This window comes from Zonotrichia leucophrys, chromosome 2, assembly GCF_028769735.1.
Source record: "Zonotrichia leucophrys gambelii isolate GWCS_2022_RI chromosome 2, RI_Zleu_2.0, whole genome shotgun sequence".
Classification (NCBI taxonomy): Eukaryota; Metazoa; Chordata; class Aves; order Passeriformes; family Passerellidae; genus Zonotrichia; species Zonotrichia leucophrys.
This window is the reverse complement of record NC_088171.1, coordinates 113,349,741-113,372,605: the sequence shown is the minus strand read 5'-3', so window position 1 is coordinate 113,372,605 and position 22,865 is coordinate 113,349,741. Positions and strand designations below refer to the sequence as shown.

Below are 22,865 nucleotides of genomic sequence, written 5' to 3'. Positions count from 1 at the left end.
AGACTAAACAGAACCTATTTTCTTAGTTGCTCTTGGTTTTTATTCCAACAAAAACAATGGATTCTGTCACTAAGTGCGGCAGTTGGAACTCCCAGTTCACACAGTGGTTTTTGGCAGTTGCCAGTCTCAAAGAGATACATTGAGATGTACACTTATTTTCCTCCCTTTATTGTAGTCTTGCATTACAGCTCTTCCAGTCTTGAAATTAGACCTGTGCCCCAGCTCACAGACATTAGCTTATAAATATCCTCTTGGGAAACTGTAGTTTTGAAAGATTTATAACTTCATAGAGATTTTTTTTCTTGTAATGAGCATCTAAGAGATGTTTGTTATTTTTATGAATAAAAGGAGAATGTTTTTTAAATCACACCACTTTTTATCTTACACTAATGAATGCTTCATTTAGTATTTTTAAATTCTCTATAAAAAATTAAAAAAAACAAGCACCCCCCCCCATATTTAATTATGAAGGCCTTATAAGAGTGAGAAAAATATCCAAAGAAGGACATTAGCACCTGAAAAACTTGAAAAGAATTTTTGGTTGCAATCAAAATTAAATTACCTGGAGCTGACTGACAATCTTACATTCAGGAAGAATGGGATTGTTTTGGGACAAGGCTTCACATGTACAATTGAAACACATTTCCATTATCTGGCTAAGATCCTTTGCATAGTACTAGTGACAAGGTGAAATACTGGTAGACATGTGACAGAAAAAAAATATTTGGAAACTTCTACAGCCAATTTATAGACTGACATATATTTGTACAAATTGTGTCTGGATGATGAATGACTTGGTACAGCATGTAACTGATACATTATAAAGGAACAGAGCAGAGAGAAATTATTTAGTATCATATTTCTAGACATACTTGGAAGATGCTGTGGGAAATATTCTGATTTAGATAGGGCAGTTCTTACGTGCTGGTTTCTGCATTCATACTGCAGCTAGGGCTCAGCTACTTTAGGTTTGTGATGATGATAATACCATTACAGTAGTCTTTTAACCAGAACTGAGCTGTGTTTTCATTTTCTGAGAAATGGAAGTACGGTGTCTAAGCACTTAGTGAGCAATTATGTTTCCTTCATAAATGGTGAATTAATTGAAGAAAAAGCAAAGTTTGAGGGGAAGAGGAGGAACATAATATTCTCAGTGTTGAAAAATGTGTATAGTTCACAGCAGAAGAAGCTATCCTCCCCATTCCCAGTCCACCTATCCTGACACTTCAGGCGCAATTAAATGTTTCTTCTGTAGCTTGAGTGGGTTAGCTCCCACCATCTTCAGGTTATGCCCTTCCCACAGTCCAGAGCCCAGTCTTGGAGGAGCCAACTTTAGGGATAATCTGTTGTCCTTAAGAGGATGTTGAACTGGTGGCTGGCAAGCCCTTTCAGGCCGTAAATAGTCATTGCTGTGCTGAGGTGGGAAGGCCTCCCTGGAATTACTGTTCATGCCGTTAGTCGTCTTCATAGCAGCGATTGCTAACTGTTCCTGTCACTCTCTGTGCTAACTATTCCTGTCACTCTCTGCCCCCACTCACAGCTCAGCAGAGTCCAGACAAGTGCAGAGGCCAAGCAGAATGCAAGGGAGGGGGAAGGCAAAGGGCAATGGCTTGGCAAGGGTAGGGTAGACACAGGGAAGAGAGGGGGAAGTATCTGTCTGGGTCCTTACCATGGATGTGAACAGATCTGTATCATCCTGCCCTGATTGCAAGTCAACCTTTTCTGCCTCTAAGGCTACTGATGGGCCTTGGTTAAATATAGTTGTCCTCCATAGCTTCTGAAGGATTGACCTTGGTATGAGTAAAGGTGGGAAGGTGTTTTGTATCCATTGAAAGTGCTCCAAGGGATAATAAAATGAACACCAAATACTCCTATGCCTGTTTGTCCTACTTTTGTTCTCTTACATCTGGATTAATTTTCCAGCCTCTGCCCTTGCACCGTCACAAATGCTTTTTCTTTTGAACAGTATGGTGATGTGGATCCCAGAGAGTGGGAAACTGAGAGTACATGAACAGTTGTGGTATCTCAAACATGGTCCTTGGAGTTCAAGTCAGAAAGCTGGGAAAGGATAGGACTTCTGTATTCTTTCCTGTTAGCAGCATAATACAATGAAAAAGCAAAGTGAAGTAAAATCAGTGTGTACTTACTTTGTTTACTCTTACTGATGTGATTTTGTGAAAGCTTTTATTGAAAAACTGATTTCATGTGAAACACAGGAAAACCTGGAGACAAAAGTTTGTCTCAGAGGACTTTGTGTCTCTTCTCCTTCCTGCACTTGCGTGAAAGAGGGCAGGTTTCCCCAGTCCATCCCACGTTGTGCTGGGAATGGACTGTGCTTGCAAGACTACCATGACCCTAGGTGCAACAGCACAGCATCTCTGGCCAGGGTAATCTGCTCCCAGTATGTCCTGTGATGTTTAATAGAGAGGTACAAGGATTACAGGACTGAAGGTCTTGCTTTCTCAAAAAAAACTTCATTCATTTTCTACCATAGATGAATGGAGAAAAAAACTGCAGCAGTGAAGAAAATTTAGAATACAAATGAGCATAAATTTAGAACATAAATTTAGAATAGAAGTGAGCACATAACGCCTTCTGAGACAGCAGCACAATTATGGCTCTGGTGCTTCAGAAAGAGAAACTTGAAAAAAATGGATTGCTTTAAAAGTTATCTGTCTCATGATGTACACCAAAGTTCATTTTCTTTTCCTAAAAACAATGATGTTTTACAGTTTGAAACATCCAAAAAGGGCCTGAATAACGGGCAGTTTTTTTCATAAGAACTAACACTGAATCAGTAGGATGTTACTTACAGATTTGCCAGAAATGTGGCAAGGAGCTTGAGACATTTAATTTCTAATCCCAGGTACTCCTTCGCATGTCGTGGTAAATAAACTGAATTAATTCATTTAGTGACTTGCAGTAAACAAAAGATGGAGGATTTAGGGATAAAACACTGTGGCAGATAAATGCACTTCTCAAGGTTTAAGAACGTGTTTTGGTTCATGGTTTACAAGCTTGCATCGTTTTTAGGTAAGATGTAGGGTGTAATCAGAAGGGCTCCAGGAGAGAGTTAGGAGTAGGGATTGAAGGAGAAATTATCCCTCTTAGGCCATGATCCAATTGGGATGACAGAACATAAATTGGTAAATAAATTAAAATTGGTATTTCACATTTAGAATAATTTGGCTGAAGCCTATTGGATTTATTGAATCCAGCTATCAGCACATCCAAGAATCTTGTTCATAACCTTTTTCAAATAAATGGAATGTGCCTAGCTAATGCAAGACTTCTCTTGCCTGTTTATCAGTTATTAGAGATAAAAAAGCACCCCTTTATTCTTGAAGAAAGATCCGAGTTGCATCTTTTGTGTTACTATTTATATTACAGTATGTACAGTATGTACAGAATTTTCCATATTTTTAAGAGTGTTCCTAAAATTTACTGCCCCATTGCTCAAATAAATTCTATAAATCCAACTGAAATGAAGTGTCTCACATTTGTAATTGTTTTTATTGGTACCCACCTGAAGGTCTCTGTAGTAACAATAAAGCTGAAAACTACTTGAGTAAAAAATGCCTTCTATAATTCTCTTGAAATTACATGAATGTGGTGCTGATGATTGAGAAGGAGTATATGACCATCAGTAAAAGTAGAATTTTACTCTGAAAAGGCAGCATTTAAAATTAAATTTCAAGATTATTTTTAGAAATCTTAAAAAAAAAAAGAAAATTCCATTCCAAGCAAAAGGTGAATAATGAGAAATTTGTTACACTTCAAATCTATTTGTATCTGTAGTGTGCAGGGGTCAATCCATGAAACAAATTTTATGGGGCCATATAAACATAGATCTATAGACAAAAATCTAAGCATGCAGAACTAGGAAAGCTGTGTGCCTTTGCTCTTTGTATGTTTTTAATGGGCTTATTTTCACGTTTTACTACCATTTGTAGATGTCCTTATCTGTTTTGGGGTTTTCTGTCAGTTTTAGGAATCCCACTGTACAATAATTTACACATTTTTTAAATGTCCAGAATTTGCAGTATTGCAGTTTTGGTAGAACCAAGTTGATGGTAGTTATGCCCCTGAATGCCCTGTGGATATCAATCCCCCTGGTTTTAAGAGAGCAGCTGATGTAAATAAGACTTACAAAGGTGAGCAGGGGAGATGGGACATACATGAGTAGACATTCTGGGATGAGAGTGAATGGTTGACTCTGGAGCGAAGAGAGGACAAAAATAGAAATGGTGACTAAATGCCAGACTGTGATTTTGGAAGCTAGTGCTTCCTTTTATACCCATCTTTAGCATAGTTAATAACAACACTGATTTTTTTAAATGTAATAGTCTTCACTATGTGGCTGACCTGGTAAATTTCATCAACCATTACGAAAGCAGACCCTGGTAGGCTCTTTCTTTGGGGTTCCATTGTACCTCTAAACTGCCTCATGTCACAGCCCACTTCTTTACTCAAGTTTATGGTGAGTGTTCCAGAATAAAACCTTAACATTTTATATATATGCAAGACCAGATGTTCTGTTCATAACTGAAGTTGGGAGAACTTGAAGATATATCAATTAATCTGCATTTAAGAAGAGTATTATTTGCCATGTTCACATCAGAAAAATATTACTGGAATGAATACCAAGGCAAGTAAGTGTTAAGTCATTGGTTTAAGTATCCCTAGAAGAACTGATTCAAGCCTGGACAAATAATTAAACATGGAAGCATGTATTAGACATGGGAGCAGAATTAGCATTTTAGGACTTGACTAATGAGGTACTATAATATATCACAATGTGCCTTCCAATTTCTGTATAAATAAAGTTGTAATGCCAAACAAAGACTTTATGGACAGCAAATAAGTCCAAAGAGATTGGAATAGTGTTTATAACTACTCTTTGGGAGGATAAATTGACCAAGTCATTAATTATGAATTCTTAATTGCACTCCATGTGTAACCCTTAAGCTCTGGAGTATACTTTGTGTTGTGGGAACTGAAAGGGCTCCCATTAGGCAGGGTAATGGGAAGCCTGATAAACTCTGCTCACAGAGCAGGAAGGTATTCATGAGTACTTTCAGCATATTCTACATTCAGTAGATGGCAGTGGTATGCAGTAATATATTAATTCTGGATTTTCTCTTGAGCAGACACTCTTGCCTCTGTGAATCAGGCTGTGTTGATTTGGGGATTTATCTGAGGCTTCTTCTTCCCCAGAAAATACTGAGGTACTAGATAATTCTTCACTTGCTAGAGTAGAAAGTGACAGAAAATGAAAAAAACACTGCTAAGTTATTGTAATCTTCATTACACAGCACTTGGAGGAATCTTGTAAGCTTTGAATTTCAACAGTAATATTACATCCAAAAAGGAATGTGTCTGTCTGGAGCATTGACTCATTTTCCATCTATGCTCAGTATGTACACATCAAAGTCTCAAAACAAAAGTATTCAGCAAGGGGGAACTGTGTGTGTTACTTAACAGGAGTAGTAGCACGGACTTCTCGGAATACTGCACACAGAAATAGATATTTTCCCTTGTCTAAAGGAATGAATTGCAGATCTAGTGGGGGAAAGCTGGATATGTGAGTCAGGGTGGGGGTGTATAAACAAAAAAAATAAGAAGATAATTAAAAGTTCTTGTAAAACTTCTAATTTCGGAAAACTGGAAGTAAAAGAACAAAACAAAAGCAGAAATGCAGTTTATGTAGTAGAAATTACAGATGAGTAGCCTAAGAGAATTAAAATACATCCTTTAAGTAGATATATTTTCATATGGCAGTTATTTCTAACAGAAATAATATAAAATATTCAATGATTTATGATTGATAATGATGGAAGGAGTTGTTCCTTTTTGCACAAAGGGTTTTTCCCCTCTCTATGGGAGATTTCAGTAGGAAAAGTGTTAAATCTATTAGTCTCTGGACTGAGATGTAATACAACCACAAATTCATCCTAAGGATTTTGAGCGCTTTTAAGGACCTTAGAATCAATTGGTGGTCCCTTAGTAGGGAATAAAAATGTCTCATTTTTTCAACAAAGTGCATGCTCTGCTTCTCTGCTGTTTCAGACACCCCATGTGTCTGAAAAACATCAGGAGAACATTTCAATCTATACTGATATGTTTATTGTGCACAGAACAAAAAGTTATATCACTCTGGTAGCAATGGCATAGCAGCAAATACAATATAGCATTTCAGCCAAGCCAAAGCTGCTGGAAGCCCTCAGTTTTTCAGGTAAGGACTTTGTCCAGCCATGAGCCCAGAAGTGAGAGTTTTGTGTAATCCGGTCATAACCAAAGTGTAAAAATGAAAGGAGGAAATTAAGACCTTTTAACTGGTTGGGGAACTGAAGAAAGAAGTATATGCTAATTGATTCAACCATGCTTGTGTCATCTGCTGCTGAGTAAAACACCTGTATTTTACTCCACACCACACTGAATTCTTATCAAATGAACATTGACATTTTTTTTCTCCACTAGGATGCACTATCTTTGCTCTTTGAACTGTTTTCCTATTTTGAGAAAAACTCTTTTTAATCTGTTGTTAAACTGAGGCAGTATATCTATATCTAAAAGTTGTAGGAATAGTTATGTATGTAGATTAAATGCAGAGAAAGGATGCTATGGGACATTAAGTTTTTGAATATATATATATTTTTAAACACTGCTTTTTCTAGGGTTTCACTCATATTTGGGACAATCATGCTGAGGATACTTTCATCCTGGGGTTGCAATGTCATTCTATTCACTCATCTTCCCAGCATATCACTTTACTTGGGTATTATTATCTTGTTCTGGTTGAATTTCATCTCTATTGCTTCAATTCTTCTGAGAACTTATAAAATTCTTTATGAATTTACATTTGAAATATTTTGCTATAATTTTTATTTCCAAACATTTTATGTTCTTTGCTAAGTAAAACATCTTGACATTGTTGAAAGCAAACCTCCTCCTAGTAGTTTTTTACCTCAATTGTTGCAAGAGGCAAGAGTTGCCATCTTTAGGCAAGGTGAAGAATTTGTAGAAAAGAAAAGCTCCATTCAAATAAATGTGACTTGTCTGTGTAAGTACTCGAGACAGTTTTGCTGACAGAGTCCCAATATTTTTGGGAGCATGAAATTTCGACCATTGCAAGATTTATTTGCATACTATGAACTAATAGAAGTTGAAACTTCAGAGAGTCTTGTCCTTTAAAATGTCACATTTATTTAAAACTCTGCTAAAACATACTGTGTTGTAAGCAGTTTCATGACTTGAAATGTTCTTTCTAAAAACAAAACAAAACAAAAAAGCCAAACCCCACATGCTATTTTCATGCCAAAACATTTTGGAAGCCCGCATCTGGGTTTATAATAGAAGAGTCAGCTGCATCTTACTGCTGACAGTTTTCTTCTGCCGTTTCACAGACAGAAAATGCACAACTGTAGTGGATTGACTCTAGCTGCGTGCTAGACACACACAAATGCCACTCTTATCACTCCCCTATGCAACTGGACAAGGGAGAGAAAATATAATGAAGGCTCATGAGTTGACATAAGGACCTGGAGAGATCAATCACCAAATACTGTTATGGGCAAAACAGGCTGGAATTAGAGATACTAATTGAATTTACTGCTTAAAAAATCAGAGCAGGATAATGAGAAGTAATGTAAGACCTTATAAACACATTCCCCCACCCCTCATTTCTTCTCAGCTCTACCTCCTCCCCCTCAGTGGCAGGGGGAGACAGGGAATGGATGTTAGGTCTGTTTCTGCTGCTGTTCCAGCATGGTATCCCTCCCATGGGAGATAATTCTTCATGAACCTCACCAAATGGAGCCCATCCCAAGGGGAACAGTCCTCCACAAACTGCTGCTACGTGGGCCACTATTTCATGGGGTGAAATCCTTCAAGGACAGGCTGGTCCAATGTGGGTTCCCATGGGGTCACAAGTCCTGCCAGGAAACCTGCTCTAGAGTGGGCTCCTCTCTCCATGGGTCTGCAGATCTTTGCCAGGACTCTGCTCCATCGTGGGCCTACCGCAGGTTCACAGCTTCCTCTCAGGCATCCACGTACTCTGGTGTGGGGTTCATCCTGCAGGTGGATCTCTGCATCCCCCTGGACTTCGATGGGCTGCAGGGGCACAGCTGCATCACCAGGGTTTGCACCACCAGCTGCAGAGGAATCTCAGCTCAAGCACAATGGAGCACCTTCTCCCCTTCCTCCTCCTCCACTGACCTTGGTGTCTGCAGAGTTGTTCCTCTCCATGTTCTCAATCTGCTCTTCTCTGGCTGTACAATAACTTCTTTTTATTTTCTTCTTAAATATGTTATCACAAAGGTGTCACCACCATTTCTGATTGGCCCAGCCTTGACCAGTGGAGCACTTTTGCTGTCTGATTTACACTAATTCTCTGAATAAACTAAAAATTACTAAAGCTGTCTGTTGGGAGCATAAACAAATGGAGATCTTGAATTTTGTGCCTGAGGATGTGAAGGTTTTGTGTTCCAAGTCAACAAACTGTTGTGTGGAGTTGGCTTATTTCAGGGCTGTGATCACAGTTCTTTTTATTTATACTCCATTAGGACATGAATGTTCCTGGCACAATTGTGGTGACATGATTCAGGAGACAGTGCAAACACAGGGTAAAAATCAGCATGTGCTGTCACAACTTTGCAGTCTGAACAGACAAAACACAGAGAAACTGAAGGCACAGAAAGGTGAAAAGACCCATTGAAGGTGGTGCAACTATGTCTTAAGTTGCAAGCTGAGAACTTAAAACACTGAGATCAGGCTGTAGTTTATTTAATCTCAGAGTTTTTTGTAATTTAACCCAAATTAGTGAAAAATTAAACATTCAGCTGCTGAGTGCTGAATAACAACTGAAAGAATAATCTTCTCGGGAATTAGCTTTAAAACAGTGGTTAATCAACTTTGGAAAATTTATAACAAAATTCAAGAGAGGGGAGCTGGATCAGGTGTTGCGTACTGCTTTCTAGCTTGCACCTCATCGTCACATTTATCCCAGCTGGGATAAAACTCAGGTAGATCAAGTCACCTCTTATCTAAAGCTGTGAGATCTCTGAAATGTCATAGCTTGATAGAACTAACAAGGATTGCTTTAGAACCAACTTTGCATTAGAAACGTAACCATTCTATCTGTGAAGCAGAGCCGGAAAACCCTCAAAATTTGTCTGGTCCCTAGAGTTTACCATAAATATTTCTGCTATTTTGGACAGAAGAGCCAATAGGAAATCCATTTTAGCACCATTTAATAGTTGCCCATGGGCAGTGCTGTCTTTGGAAGGACAGACAATATTTTGCCCTGGATGAGTAAATATCGAAGGATACGCATCGAAGTCCTAATGTAGATATGAAATAAATCCTAGAACTAATGTTGTTTGGATTATAAACTGAGATTATGCTCAGAACAAACACAGAGTCAATAGCTCAAGTGCCTTTTAACCCAGATGTACTCTGTGGTGAGCAGTGCAGATCTTGTAAGCCTGGGCACAAGAATGCCACAGCCTAATTATTCTCCCAGATTAATAAAACCAATGTTATTATATCCCATAGGATATATACTGGCTGTATTTTAATAGTTTGTTTAATATAATCTTGAGGCAAGAGTGGATTGAATAAGCTCTTTCCACTCAATATTTCCCATTTATGTGGGTTTTGCAGTTAAAACGTTTTAGTTTTTCATTTTCCTGTTTCTTTTTTAGTTTTTCAGTGTGCCTTTGAAGTGTTTCGATTTTAGCAATTGCCGATCTATTTTATTATATTAATGCTTCTGCTTTTCTTTTGTGAAATTAGTGTGTCAAAGGAATTTAGCTTGCATTGTGAGGATGTGAGCCTTTGTTGTGAAAATGGACATCTTAATAAGTGACAGATAGAACATAAAATATGACTGAAGCAACTAAGAACTGTTTAGAAAAAACTAGTTCAGGGGCTTTTTTCATGATGAGTTTTTGCTGCTCTATAGAAGAGCTTGTCAGAAGTATGTATGGACTTGATGTCCTGCTTCTGGCTGCAGTGTCATCAGGAGTCAGTGACACATATTGTATTCAAAGGAGATGTTCATTTGTTTAAATGATATGCTAAGTCCTTTGAGACCTCAAACTCGCGGTTGTGTACAGACAGAAGGGCTTGGCTACGCTGCTGGAAGAGGGGAGAAAATGACTGTGCTTGTGCTTGTGCTGGGCAATTCATGGTTCAGGGGGAGTTGCCTCTGCCATTAGAGCCAGAAGCATTCCAGGAACCTGTGCTGCCTGTGATTCCCATACAAATGAGCTTAGGTTATTTTTGTGCTGGGCTGGGGGCTCACTGATTGTGTTTCACCCAGCACATGCACTGTACTGTTAAGCAAAGGAGCCCTTGGAGGAAGCTGAGCCATGGGCACATGGTGAAAAGCTGATTTCTGCCCGGAGGGACAGCAGCCGCAGCAGGGGAGCAGCAGCCACGCAGGCAGCACACTCGGCTGCTTTTCAACACACAACTGACCTAGATTTCCCTGTTGGGGCAGGCTGGTGTGAACCCTGGGCCAGTGTGGGTTACTCATGGAAAGCAGACTCTGCAGTGTTCCTTCTCAGGCTTCCCAACACAGCTGCAGCTGCAATTGTATACTTGCAGTACCTAACTCCTTGACAGGGCATCAGTCTGTCCTCCTGTTTCACCTTCTGGCCATTAAGAGGTGGGGTTTTGGCTGTATACAGGCTTTTCCTAAAGAATTTTATGGGGCAAGTAGAGAATTTTATGGGGCAAAAAGCAGCTACTGTTCCCACAGGAAATTCTATGCCCTTTGCAAATGTCTGTATCTAAATGCACTTTGTCTGAGCAAGGACAGCCAGTTCCTAGCCTATACTTCACCAGGCAGTGATTATTCATCAGCACTTGCCCATTTGAGGCATCTCATTCAAAACTCACACCAATTGTTGCCCTATTTTGCCTTTTTATATTCCTAATTCGGTACAATTTTAAACTACCTGACATTTCTTATCAGTAAAATGCTAAGTTGATTGGAGAAAGGGCGGCATTTCTTCTGCAATGAGAAAATAAATCAGTTAAAACTGATATATTTAAGGAATCTTAAGTGAAATATATTTCCTACTTGGAAGCAGGTTTCCTACTTAGATGAGTTCCAGAAAGACTTGGGCATTTTATCCTAAAATCCCAGCCTAAAAATACACCCATGTGACCTCTGAGAAACTGCCTAAAGCCAGTGGTAAGAATTTATCTTGGCAGATAACCAACATCTTCCTATAGTATGAAAGGAAACTAGCTCTCTTCTGAGCTAAATGTTAACTCAGATTGGGAATTGAAAAAAAATGTACAGAGTAGAAAGATTTAAAATTAATTTAGATATAAGGAAATATTTTTAGTGAATAAATGTATTTAGCTGCAGGTCCCAATGCTGCAAGTTAGCAATGTTCCTTGTCGTACTGCCAGGGAGGTTCTTTGAATTTGACATAACAGGCAGCTTTTTACTGTCTCCAGTAATAACTGCAGGTACCCAAAAATATTGATATAATTTTTTTCAGTGGAAAATTCATGAGACTAGGGGGAGTTGTACTGGTTCTGAGGGTGTTTACTTACATCAAATGTTTCTGCTGTCAGCCAGAGGCAGTATCCCATTGAAAAAAAGAGGAAAAGAAAGAAAAAGGAATTTTATCTTTTTGTGTTATTTCCATTTTCTGTTCTTTGTGATTCTTTTGTGTGTTCTACTAGAGGCTTCTACTCTCTTGTACTTTCTGGGAAAAAATGCCATAAATGGAAAGGGAATATTTTAAAATTCACAGCACTTTTCACGGGAGAGGAGGACCATTTTTTAACTAATATTGCAATGAAAATGTGCATGGCCCATGTCTATTTTAGGTGATTTGCAGGAGAATTTTCTCTTCAGGCACTTGTTATTCAAAATCAAAAAAGTAATATTTAGTTTGTATTTATCTATGTATTTTACAAAATTTCTTCAGGTACTTACATACTTGTAAGTGTGATAATTTCTATTTATACTATTTGCAGTCTTTCTATGCTAACAGCCCTACTCAGACCAAAGATGTGCAGAAATCAGTGTCAAAAAATGATTATGTGTCATAGGATGACCACTTAGTATTCATCTGGGGATTACCTGAAATACTTCACAATGTTGTTAAACGTACCCACACTCCTACAACTACAGAAATTATTAGTATAGGTAATTTCAGAATCTATTTGGTCTCTGTACATCAGACATCTTGGCATATTATGCTTTCAGAGCTTTTATTGTAATTCCTATGCTACATAGATGTAATTTTTTTTCTTCTCTCCTCAGAAATTTTTCCAAGAGATTCCAGTCTAAAAGACAAGTTCATAAAACATTTTACAGGTAAGGAAGCTACTTGTGTTTTCCCACATATGCATATTCTATGTAGCTGCAAATGTCACACCACTAATTTTTTTGAAGCTCAACATTTCTGAGGCTAACATTTCTGAAGTTAAATATGCATATATTAGAAATAGAAATTTTTGAAGAATTCTAGTTTCATTGAATAATCAACTGAACTATCTGGTCTAAAATAACTTTCAAAATGAGATAAGTTAAAACATTATTTAAAAGTTATTGTTTAAATTTTATCCTCCTATTGTGCATTCCATATTTATTTTCACATTCACTAATTTTAGAACTTCTCATTGGACAGCACATAATTTTAAGAAACAGACCTTTGTGGCCAAGTAAGTTTTTACCAAATCAGGGAAGATTTTTTGCATCTGTCTCATGATGTCTGTGTGTGGAAACTTATTTTAATAGTGGAAACAGATAGAACAAGGAAGAATTAAAATAATGTAAATGAAATATAAAAAATAACTTGCTGTTTCAAGTATGAAAGTTTATGATGATTACAACCAAGTACTTGAAAATTGAGGTGGAGTTGTATAATGCATTTAACTTTGGGACTGTATTGTAACTACTGAGAAAAATATAGTACCCTCTGAATATATGCAATATGAGTTGCCAATGACAAGGCATTTGCACTGATTCTTTGCTCTCTAGTTCCAGCATTCTTTAACTCAGAAAAGTGAAGGTCTCAAAGTATGATACTGCAAATCTTGTGGTGATTTTCAGGGTTATTTGAAGTATTGAAACTAAAAGCTAGAGAAATAGTTGGACATTGGAGGATGAAAAAGAGAATTGGAAATAATTATGCATTTCCTCATTGCTGGAATTTTCAGGCAGTGCTTGACAAGAAAGGAAGGTATTTGTTGTCTCTTTTGCATGGGGGAAGTGTATTCCAACCCTTGGGATAAGCACAACTTTAAGGATCTTTCTGCCAACGGCTCACTGCAACCCAACAGAATCTACAGGAAATATGCCAGAGCCAGCTGGCCCTTCACCCTTGCAGTAAACAAGAGTAATTGTGACCTAATAATTTTCAGTCAATATGAGACAGAAATTAACACAGAGCTTCAAACTATGCTATGCCATGTGACGGAGGAACACTGAATATTCCTCTCCTGGGAGGGACAGACAAGAGAGATTTGTTTATGTTAGTACTTAATCCATTTCCTTTTCATTTTTAGCTTTGGAAACTCCTCAGTTACCATAAAAAGCTGAACATAAGAATCTGGGGAAGCTAAGTAATGAATACAGATTGAGTTTCATTACTCAAAACCAGGGAAAAACAGCCATGAGTTTTACAGAAGTTATTGTGAGAGTGGTAAATCATAGAAGAGAAAAAGAGAAAAGAACTAGTTGAAGGCATGTCTCTGGACCCATTCATTAAATTAATAGTCCTTTTCTGCATGAATTTAATTTAATTGCCATCAAAATTGCTGAAATTCCTTGAGTAAGATTAGTTGGAACGAATGAGGAAAGCAGGATCATTCCAAAATACTGAAAGTTTATTTGTTGACTAAGAATTTCTGCCTACAGTTAGTTTCTTTCTTTCTTTCCTTTTCTTTCCTTTTCTTTCTTTCCTTTTCTTTCTTTCCTTTTCTTTCTTTTCAATCCATCTGTCTCTCTGTCTCTCTCTCTCTCTTTTTCTTCTCTCTATCTCTATCTCTCTATCTCTGTCTATCTCTCTCTCTATTTCTCTATCTCTTTTTCTCTCTCATTCCCTCTCTCTGTCTTCCTCTCTTTCTTTCAGTCTTTTTTTTTTTAATATATCCTAAAATATTCAGTGGTGGAATTTTCTGCCTGTTGTTGTTTTATATTTTATTTTATTTTTCATAGTTTTACTAGATCCTGTATTCCATAGGCATTTTCTTAAAACACAGTGGAATTTTTTCTTTTTTATATTCTGTTCCAATCATAATCTTCTAGCAGCCTTCATTAATTAAATTGGTTCATTACAGTCCTTACTAGTTCAGAATTAGGACATCCTAAAAGAATGAAGTTGTTAAAAAGAAAAAAAAAAGAGAAAAGCTGATCAATATGATCTTTATAGTACATTATCTTTACAGTTTCAGGGTTAAGAAAATTATTGCACACTTCTCATATGCCAGGAATAATAGACACATTTTAAAGCCAAATAAGAACCATATGTAACAGTCCTTGACTATAGGAAAAATCATAAATAATCTTGTGAGTCATAAAGTAATCTATCAATTTAGCTTGGAAAGCCAGCTGACATAGAGTGTTTTGTAAGGCACAATAAAATTAACATCCTATTTTTGATGACAGGGAAGAGAGCTAGAAAACCATGTATTATCTGATGGGACATGGAATTTATTTAGTGACAAAAGCCAGTGTTGTCTCCATATATGCTGGATAATTTCAAATTACATACTTTTCCTGGAGCCTAATTACTCACTCAGATAAAAAAAATGGCAGCAATATTCCAGTTCAGACTTGCAAAGTCTGCTCTTCCAGTTTGTTGAAAAGCTTATTGGTGGCTGAAAAAATCTACTGAAATCCATGGACTACTGTAAAATAAATCTAATCTTCAAGTATGTTCACTGTTATATAGAGGAATCTTCTCTGGAATCTTCTCATGGTGGTTTGGCTTCACTATTCAGAGAGAATTAGCTTGATATATTTTACCAGGCCCATAAACCATCTTTCAAGTTATGAAACAAGTATTTTTCTTCCCAGAAATGCTTCCTGGTTTCCTCTGAAAGGAAAGTTGACCAACAAGGTCTGCTTCATGTGAATCATTTTGAAGCATTGCTTGAAGCAAGCTATTCTTATTCAGGGTTCCTACTTGTACTAAATTTGCATTTAAATTTAGCCTTATTCACTTAATGTCAGTTTATGTCAATTTTTTCTGTCCAAACCACATCATACTCATTCCCAGCTGTCAAGGATAGTCTTGCTAAGAAGGTTACAGGATGCAAGTATTACATTTTTGCTCTCCTTTTCAACTTGAATGTCACCAGTACTACTTTCTGGGGCCATCAGCAATTTTGGAAGGGGTCTTTGGCAACTTGTTACAGTTAAGCCATGTTTTGTAGAAAAATAGACCCATAGAATGGTTTGGGTTGTAAGGAATCCTAAAGATCATCTAGTTCCAGCTCCCTGGCCATAAGAAGGGATATTTTGTTAGTCAAATATTAATGTAAACAGACGGCACAGAATATCCAAAGAAGAGAGCTGCACACTATGCCCTGGACATGCAAGGATTTGCCTTGCCAAAGATGAAACATATCCTGCATTCTGCACATTGTATGCCTTTTTACTTGGATTATTTTAACAGGAGATCAGGTTCCTAGATGTTATTCAGCTGTCATTTTTTTTCTGTCAACACCTACGCTGTATATTAAGAATTTTATAAACCATCTATGTGCAAATTAAAAGCATTAGTGCATGAAATCTTTCCAGGGATTAGAAACTCATATTTGTTTAGAATGTTGCTTTTATTTATCTTCACAAATAGTATCCTCAGTCTAGGTGCATTATTCCTTCTACATTAGACTACAGACAACTATTGAACAAACTAAATTCTACTGTAATTGTCATTCTTTTTTTTCACCATATAAGAAATTTTACTGCTGATTTTGAATTACTGGAATTTCAAGGCTAAACCAGCCCATCATTTTAATGTGTCATTTTTCTATTTTCTATATCATGAGCATAAAGGCACAGAAATAGAATTTCTTTCTGTTATTTCACTAGCATTACTATACTTGTGTTGCATCATAGTTAAGGGTAAAAGACTAAATTCAGTTTTAGCCAAGAAAAAACTTAATGCTTTGTGTTTTGCCATCCATTGAAGCTGCAGAGCAGTGACACTGACAGCTTGTTGTTAACTGCTCCTTACTTTCAAACAGGGCCAGTCACATTTTCCTCAGAGTGTAGCAAGCACTTTCATCGACTGTATCACAACACAAGGGACTGCTCAACACCAACCTGTAAGTAGCAAAGTACTTTTTAATGCTTGCTGTGATACTTGCTTGAAAGCAACACACTTTATCTATTAAGTGTTTGATGTCCTGGTCCTTTTTTAACAGTTACTCTTTAGCATTACATTAAAAAAAACATACCCAGATCTTCTAATATATAAAGATTTTCTGTTAATGCACTTGCTGTCAGCTGAACATCATGGAATTCCTTCAAAGTAATGCTGAAATAAATGAAACCAAAACTACACTGAAGAAAATCAGTAGGGCATGCTTATGCAGAGGGCAGATATTCTCCTTCTTGCTCTCTTTAGCTTTCCTTGTGCAAGATAAAATCTGAACCATTCTTTACCTTCTATTAATGCTTAATAGTAGAGTTGTATCTTTGGGGTTTGGTATATTTCAGCTTGTGAGTATAATTTTCTATTATATGCCCATTGTTAAGCAACAGAAAATCATTTGATTCATCATTTTGTTTTTGATACTTTCAGTTCTCATCAAGCAAACTTCCTCTCTGAGACTGCAGAAGCTTTGCTTTAACACAGCCTGAATATATTTTTGTCAGAGATGCTGAAAAATAGAAGTGTTCTTGGATAAAATGGATAAAAAGCAAACAAAAACCCCAAACCAAAATAGAGATTCCTTAAATAGAAGTTACTTCAGCATTCTCTAGTGCAATGAACAATTCAATTAAAGTCAGTGGAAAATAAGCAGTATGTTTTAATTAAAGAAAGTGAATCTCATTAAGGATGTGTAAGCACAAACTGTGGGCAAAGTTTGGTGCTTTGGAAGTTTTTCAGGATTTAACATGAAAAAGCAATGGGACCTTCTAGCTGCATCACTTAGAAGCACTGTTTGTGAGCAGCTGAGGTGCTCTCTCACCATTGCTCAGCACATCAGAGGATTTAGTGTTTGAAAGGGGATGGAGCAGCCCTCATCTCCATTTGCTTTTATGCTTATTAGAAGCTGGATTGTAGGAATCCATGGCTGATCCACAAAAGATATACATGCAGCTTTCTAAGCAGACACAGGAGTAGGCAAGGCATATTTCTATTACATGCTGTGCAACAAAAATACCATATTGTATGCCTTGACACATGGATCCAGAGCATGTGAATATTATTTGGACTCTTATGTATTGCCTGAGTGTTTCACTTTATTTCTCCAGAAAAAGAGTAATATTATTTTTCTTCTAATTAAATATCTTTTCTTAAATTTAAAAACAAGACTGTGATTTTGAATGATATAAAGAAGTTATATTTTAGTTCAACTATCAAAGCAAATTGTAAAATTAAAAGGGTGATTTAAACCACAGCAGATTTTTTGTTCTCCCTTGCATCAAGCAAACCCAAAGCAGACAATGAGTTCCATTCACCTGAAATGTTCTGTTCTGAAAAGGAGAGGTAAATCTTCAAATTTGTCTCAGGCTGATCATAGCCAAGATCTTTCCCTGTGTCTTTAGAGGGGTTTGATATTTTCTGTCAGGGACACCTTAGTCATCATGGGATGTCTGAGGATGAGTTATTTCCTCTCCTTCTGACATGGTTATAATTGTACAAATATTTTCTGAGGAACTGAAACCCAGATAGCAATCACTTTCTTGCTGTTTGTCACAATTTATATTACGTTTTATTAAAATACATATCAAGCAAGAGAAGCACCTGTGTATTTCTTGTTAGCAAATACCAGAGAGCAAGGCAGTAGTGACTCAGGATCCACTTGAACCAGGTGGTCATTTAAACCAAGGGCACACACAGGGGGATTGGAAGTGGGAGGTTAGTATCTTTAATCTGATGATTAGGAGATGTACTTAAATGTGGAAAATATGGAATTAAATCAATAGTAATAAGAAATGGAACAATAAAATGTTTGAAGCAGCCTGACTTTTGACTGTGTTATAGTGGTAGTTACAATAGCCTCCAAGTTAATGAGTTAAATTCCTGGTCTTCCACATCCCAGTAGAAAACTTCCTGGTTAAAATTTAATTCCTTGCATCACTTTTACTTTTCCTCTAGAGCACTATGCTAAGGTACAACCTAATATTGCATCTTGCACACATAATTTCATTAATTTCCATCAGATAACAGTTTCACTGTGTAGGGTGTTTGAAATTCAAGTACAAACTTTAATTTTATGCAGTTTTTTGAGGGTATCTGGAAACTGAGATTCATTATTGCTGTGGGTAATTCTGTTTTATAGATTACAAAAGGTGTGCAAGATTGCTAACAAGATTAGCAATGAGCCCTTTGTGTACACAGTCCTAGGATGTTTGCTATGTAAGTATCATTTTCCCCACTCATTTTCTTATTTGTTGAATGGTCTACTGGTTTACTTCACACTTATACCTTGTTATCAGGTGTGCATAAAAAAATGTGGTATTATCAGAGTGTATCAACATGCAGCTTTGGCTTTGCAGAACTGACTGGCTCCTCCTGGAAATACATAGAAGCACAAATACCTCTGGCAAGCCCCGGTGTAATTTCCTACAACTCACTTGTGGCACTGCAGTCTGTAGTTATACACTGGGTGGCCTCTTACTGTTCAAAATTTCAAGAAGAAATCTGCTTGGTGAAAGAAAATGCCCAAGGACACCATCAGCACATTTATTTCAGGCCATTCTTCAGAGAACTTTGTTGTTAATCCATGGAAGAAACAGAATGTCTTGTTCTCAGGTCTGCCAATGCAATCTTCATAGATCATCTATCACTTAATTCATTTCTGGGACCCCTTTTCATTCTCATATAGTCTTCTGAGAATTTCTGAAAAGTTAATGAACGCTTCATGGTGATGGAAGGAAACTGAACATAAAGATGTAAAGAAAGCTAAAGGTTTCACTAAGTAGCCTGAAGAAGAAACCAGTCCATTCTTGTTTATGAATAGCATGTCAAATGTTAATTACACAGCATTGTCACTGACTGTAAAAGTAATATCTCCAAGTGAGTTGTTTTCTCCTGTTTTTTGAATAATAATAAGATGGTTATAATTTCAAAGATTAATTGTAAATACACACTCTGGTTGTTATTATTAACCACTAAAATGTATAAGTTCAGTGAATTTTATTTATTTAAATTTCTTTAAAGATGGTTTCCTTTCACCACCTCCTCCTGACAAATACTGCAAGCTTGGAGCTTGGGGGAGTTGTGTATGTCACTTCTTCCTGCATCAAGACTTCAATTCATACTAATCAAGAATAAGAAAAGAAGAGTAGGATATGAGTCAGTGTTAGCTGATTTGATTTCTCAGTGGAGGTGGGATTCATTTTGGTGGCTGTGCTTTAAAGAATATGGCAATATTTCAGTTCTGAGAAGAAATGACATAATTTCTTTCTCTTCCTTTCTTCTTAACATTTTTCAGTCTCTTTGGCCTCTTGATTTCCAGGTGTTGCAGATGGTTTTGAATATAGCAAGGACAGCAAACTAGAGACTGATTAGGCATCTCATTACTTTGCCTGTATCTCCTTTTCATGACTCAAGGAAGGAATCCTTTCCTGAATGTCCTCTTAAAAAAAAAAAAAATTGGAGCGGGGGGAGGTACTTAAATTCCTGTTTGTTTTTTAGTATCCTCTTTTTAATCTCAGCTTGTTCAAACACCTCACCACTCTCTTACTTTCTGCAGTATTCCCTTTTTAGTCTCTGTTTTTCCTTTACCTTTACCTGTATCCATTTACATCTCTGGATTCATGTATCAGGGCTTTCAGAGAGATTTCTGGTGTTCCAATTTTTTTTTTTCTTTTAAGAGAATGAGTCAAAGATCTGCCTACATATCTACAGTACAGAAGCATCTATCTCATCCTATTTCCATCTTTAAAACACAAAAGGATCAAAAGTTGCTATGATTTGCAAAGCCAGGTGTTTTAATTTGCCTGCCAAAAATACATTCAAAGACATGAAAAATAGGGAAGAAAGGTTTTAAATGGTAAGCATTGCTAGCAGCTCGTGTGCACTGCATTCACTTAAAGTTGTATCTAGGCTAGCTTTCTCTTTACTTTGTTAAAAACAGAGAAAATATTATAGGAAAAAGTATAGCCATGGTCTGAGTGTTTCCCAGCTGTCTCTGTGCTCCCTCAGCCCATTCCTCCACTAAGTACAGTGGATAGTTTCCATCATAAATAAGACATCCTCAGATCTTCATGTTTACTCATATCCACTGATCCTTGGAATGGAAACATTTTCTTGAGAAGGGTCCAGAGTGGCAGGAGTTGCTCTCTCTTCCCTGTTAGTAGGGAGTGCAACAAAGGAGTTACATACGTTCATCCCTCAAACACATAGCATTTCTAACATAATTCTCTGATTGCTTCTGCTTCATCTTTTGGCAGAAGGGATCTGTTTTCCTCACCACCCTCACACTAGTGTAGAGAGGACATGGCCATAGATCCCGTTGCCTGTAAGAGAAATTGCCTTCACTTTAACATCTGACAGATCTTGGAGACTCTTGGTTGCCTTGAAGAAGGAGGCTCTCTCACTTGAAGAACTGACAACTATTTTCAAACCTTTTCCTGCCAGTACTAAAATAGGCTGCCTTTCCCTCATTAAAAAAGAGCTGCAGTGCTATTATGCAAATATTTTCCTTCCTCATCTGTAAATATCCGGCTCTACAGAGAAGACATGGTCTTTTCCTCCTCGAAATGAACTTTGGCTTGGGGAAAGCCAATAGTCTGCCCGCGGATCTGGTCCCTGGGATGTTTCAGCACCATGGAGAGGCGCCGCACCCCGGGCAGCCGCCGGGGTGGCTCCGGGGCGGGATACCGGGCATCCACCGCCCTTACAGCCCTCAGAGGTTTGGGTGGGTTTGTTATCAGTTCCTGAGTCAGATCCCTGCAAATGGAAATAAAGCATTTAATGAAACCCAGAATGCAGAACTGCACGTGGCTTTGTGCATGCATGGGGAGCTCCCCTGCAAGGTGCAGCAGTGCAGACCTCTGTGTGTTAAACCTCTTGGCACTGACGCTGAGGATTTGCCCCGGCAAAACTCATTAGTGCTCACAGGAGGGCAAGACCCACTGGCATTTGAAGTTAATCTTATGATTTATGCAATCCGCAGGAAACTGTGGTTTATGAACAGAATTTTGCTAAGCGGTCTGCTTCTCTCTTTTTAAACCAGCTATAAAATGGCATGTCCTTTTCTCTTGCAGACTTTCTACCAAGGAGAGAATTCTGATTTGCCAAGAAAGTGCCTTGAAATCTTCAAAAATGGAGAAGACATCTTTTATCTTTTTGATTTACAATGTTTTGTTACTAGATGCATTTTATTTTCATATATTTGTCCGACATTCCATATTTGTGTGAAACATTATTTTATTTTGTAAATTTGTTGCCTATAGTTCAGACAAGCCAATTATTTAAATACATTGTATATGAAGAATACTAATGATGTACTGATTAAATGTTATAACTGTATGCAGGGAGTTGGTAAAATTTTGCTGTTTCTCTTGTTCCGTTGTATTGACATCGTTCTGCTCAGGCTCTTACTCTCATTATTTGCACTAACTTGAAATGCAGAAGTCTGTGTAACTGAAATCTGAATAAGCTGTAAGTGGGAAAGTTTTACTTGCCATGGAAGATATTTTATATTATGAAGCTTTGTTAATATATACATATATATTATTGTGCATCAGAAAAAAATATGCTCAGAAATGCACCTTGCTTTCAGGAACATTTGTATGACTATTCTGGATTTTCATCAGTTACATTTGTACTGGCACTTATGGAAAGAGTTGCAAATAATGTAAATATAAAGACTGGAAAACTGCAATGCAGTTTTGGTGGAATAAAGAACATAAAAATAAACTATTTTACAGGAGGGGTTATTTAAGTATATTAAGAGGTCACTTATTTTATATATATATTTATTCTACTGGTGAACTTGAAATAATCCTCCACTGAGAATTTCAAACTTGTGGGTTTAACATTTTACAGCATTTCACTTTCATGAGGTAAATTTTTTCAGCCATTTAGTCTTCAGTTGAATAAGGTGTGAACAAAAATGCATCATGTACCCAGTGTGAACAACAGAAAACATTTGCAAGTGTGCAAAGAGTGTAATAAAAAAGTCTAACAGGACAAAAATTGCTTTAAAATATAATACCACAAATCCAAGGGGTATAATGAATGAATTTTGCTGGTGATACGTCAGTCTGAAATATTTGGGAAGACTCCAGGGCACAACTGCTACATATTTTTAATTTAAAATCTAATTGTATTAGTCACATTTGCTATCCATTTGCTATCTCATCTCTTCTATTGAAAACTGATGTGATTGCTTTTCAAAGAACCTAGTATCCAGTGGGGGTTTTACAGTCAGATCCAGAGTAACTGACAACACACATTGATTACTATGCTCAAATCACAATTCTTGAAATTAACTGACCATTCAAGATAATCCCTTCAGATTAAATATTATCTCTACCCTTTCCCTCACTGTGGGCTTCATGAGCCCCTTAGCTTCTATGCCCAGCACTTTTCCCACTACAAAGTAGCAGGAAAACTTTGCCCTGGGATTCCTCACCAAATAGCAAAGAGTTGCCTTGTTATCCAAAGGGGTTTTCTTCCTTCTTTCGATATGTTCAGTGT

At 37.2% G+C, this 22,865-nt stretch overlaps 1 protein-coding gene across 2 annotated transcripts in view; it reads left to right on the top strand.

Moving 5' to 3' along the window:
- The window catches only part of ALKAL1 (ALK and LTK ligand 1), a 35,955-nt gene extending 13,870 nt beyond the window's left edge, over window positions 1-22,085 (top strand). Inside the window, exons 3-6 of one of the 2 annotated variants that reach the window (XM_064703508.1) lie at window positions 12,293-12,346; window positions 16,228-16,308; window positions 18,496-18,572; window positions 21,428-22,085. In XM_064703508.1, coding sequence (XP_064559578.1) covers window positions 12,293-12,346; window positions 16,228-16,308; window positions 18,496-18,560 — 200 coding nt within the window. In that variant the 3' untranslated portion in view covers window positions 18,561-18,572; window positions 21,428-22,085. The remainder of the gene's footprint in view (window positions 1-12,292; window positions 12,347-16,227; window positions 16,309-18,495; window positions 18,573-21,427) is intronic. The other variant, XM_064703510.1, reaches the window with a different exon arrangement.
- Window positions 22,086-22,865: the final 780 nt, after the last annotated feature.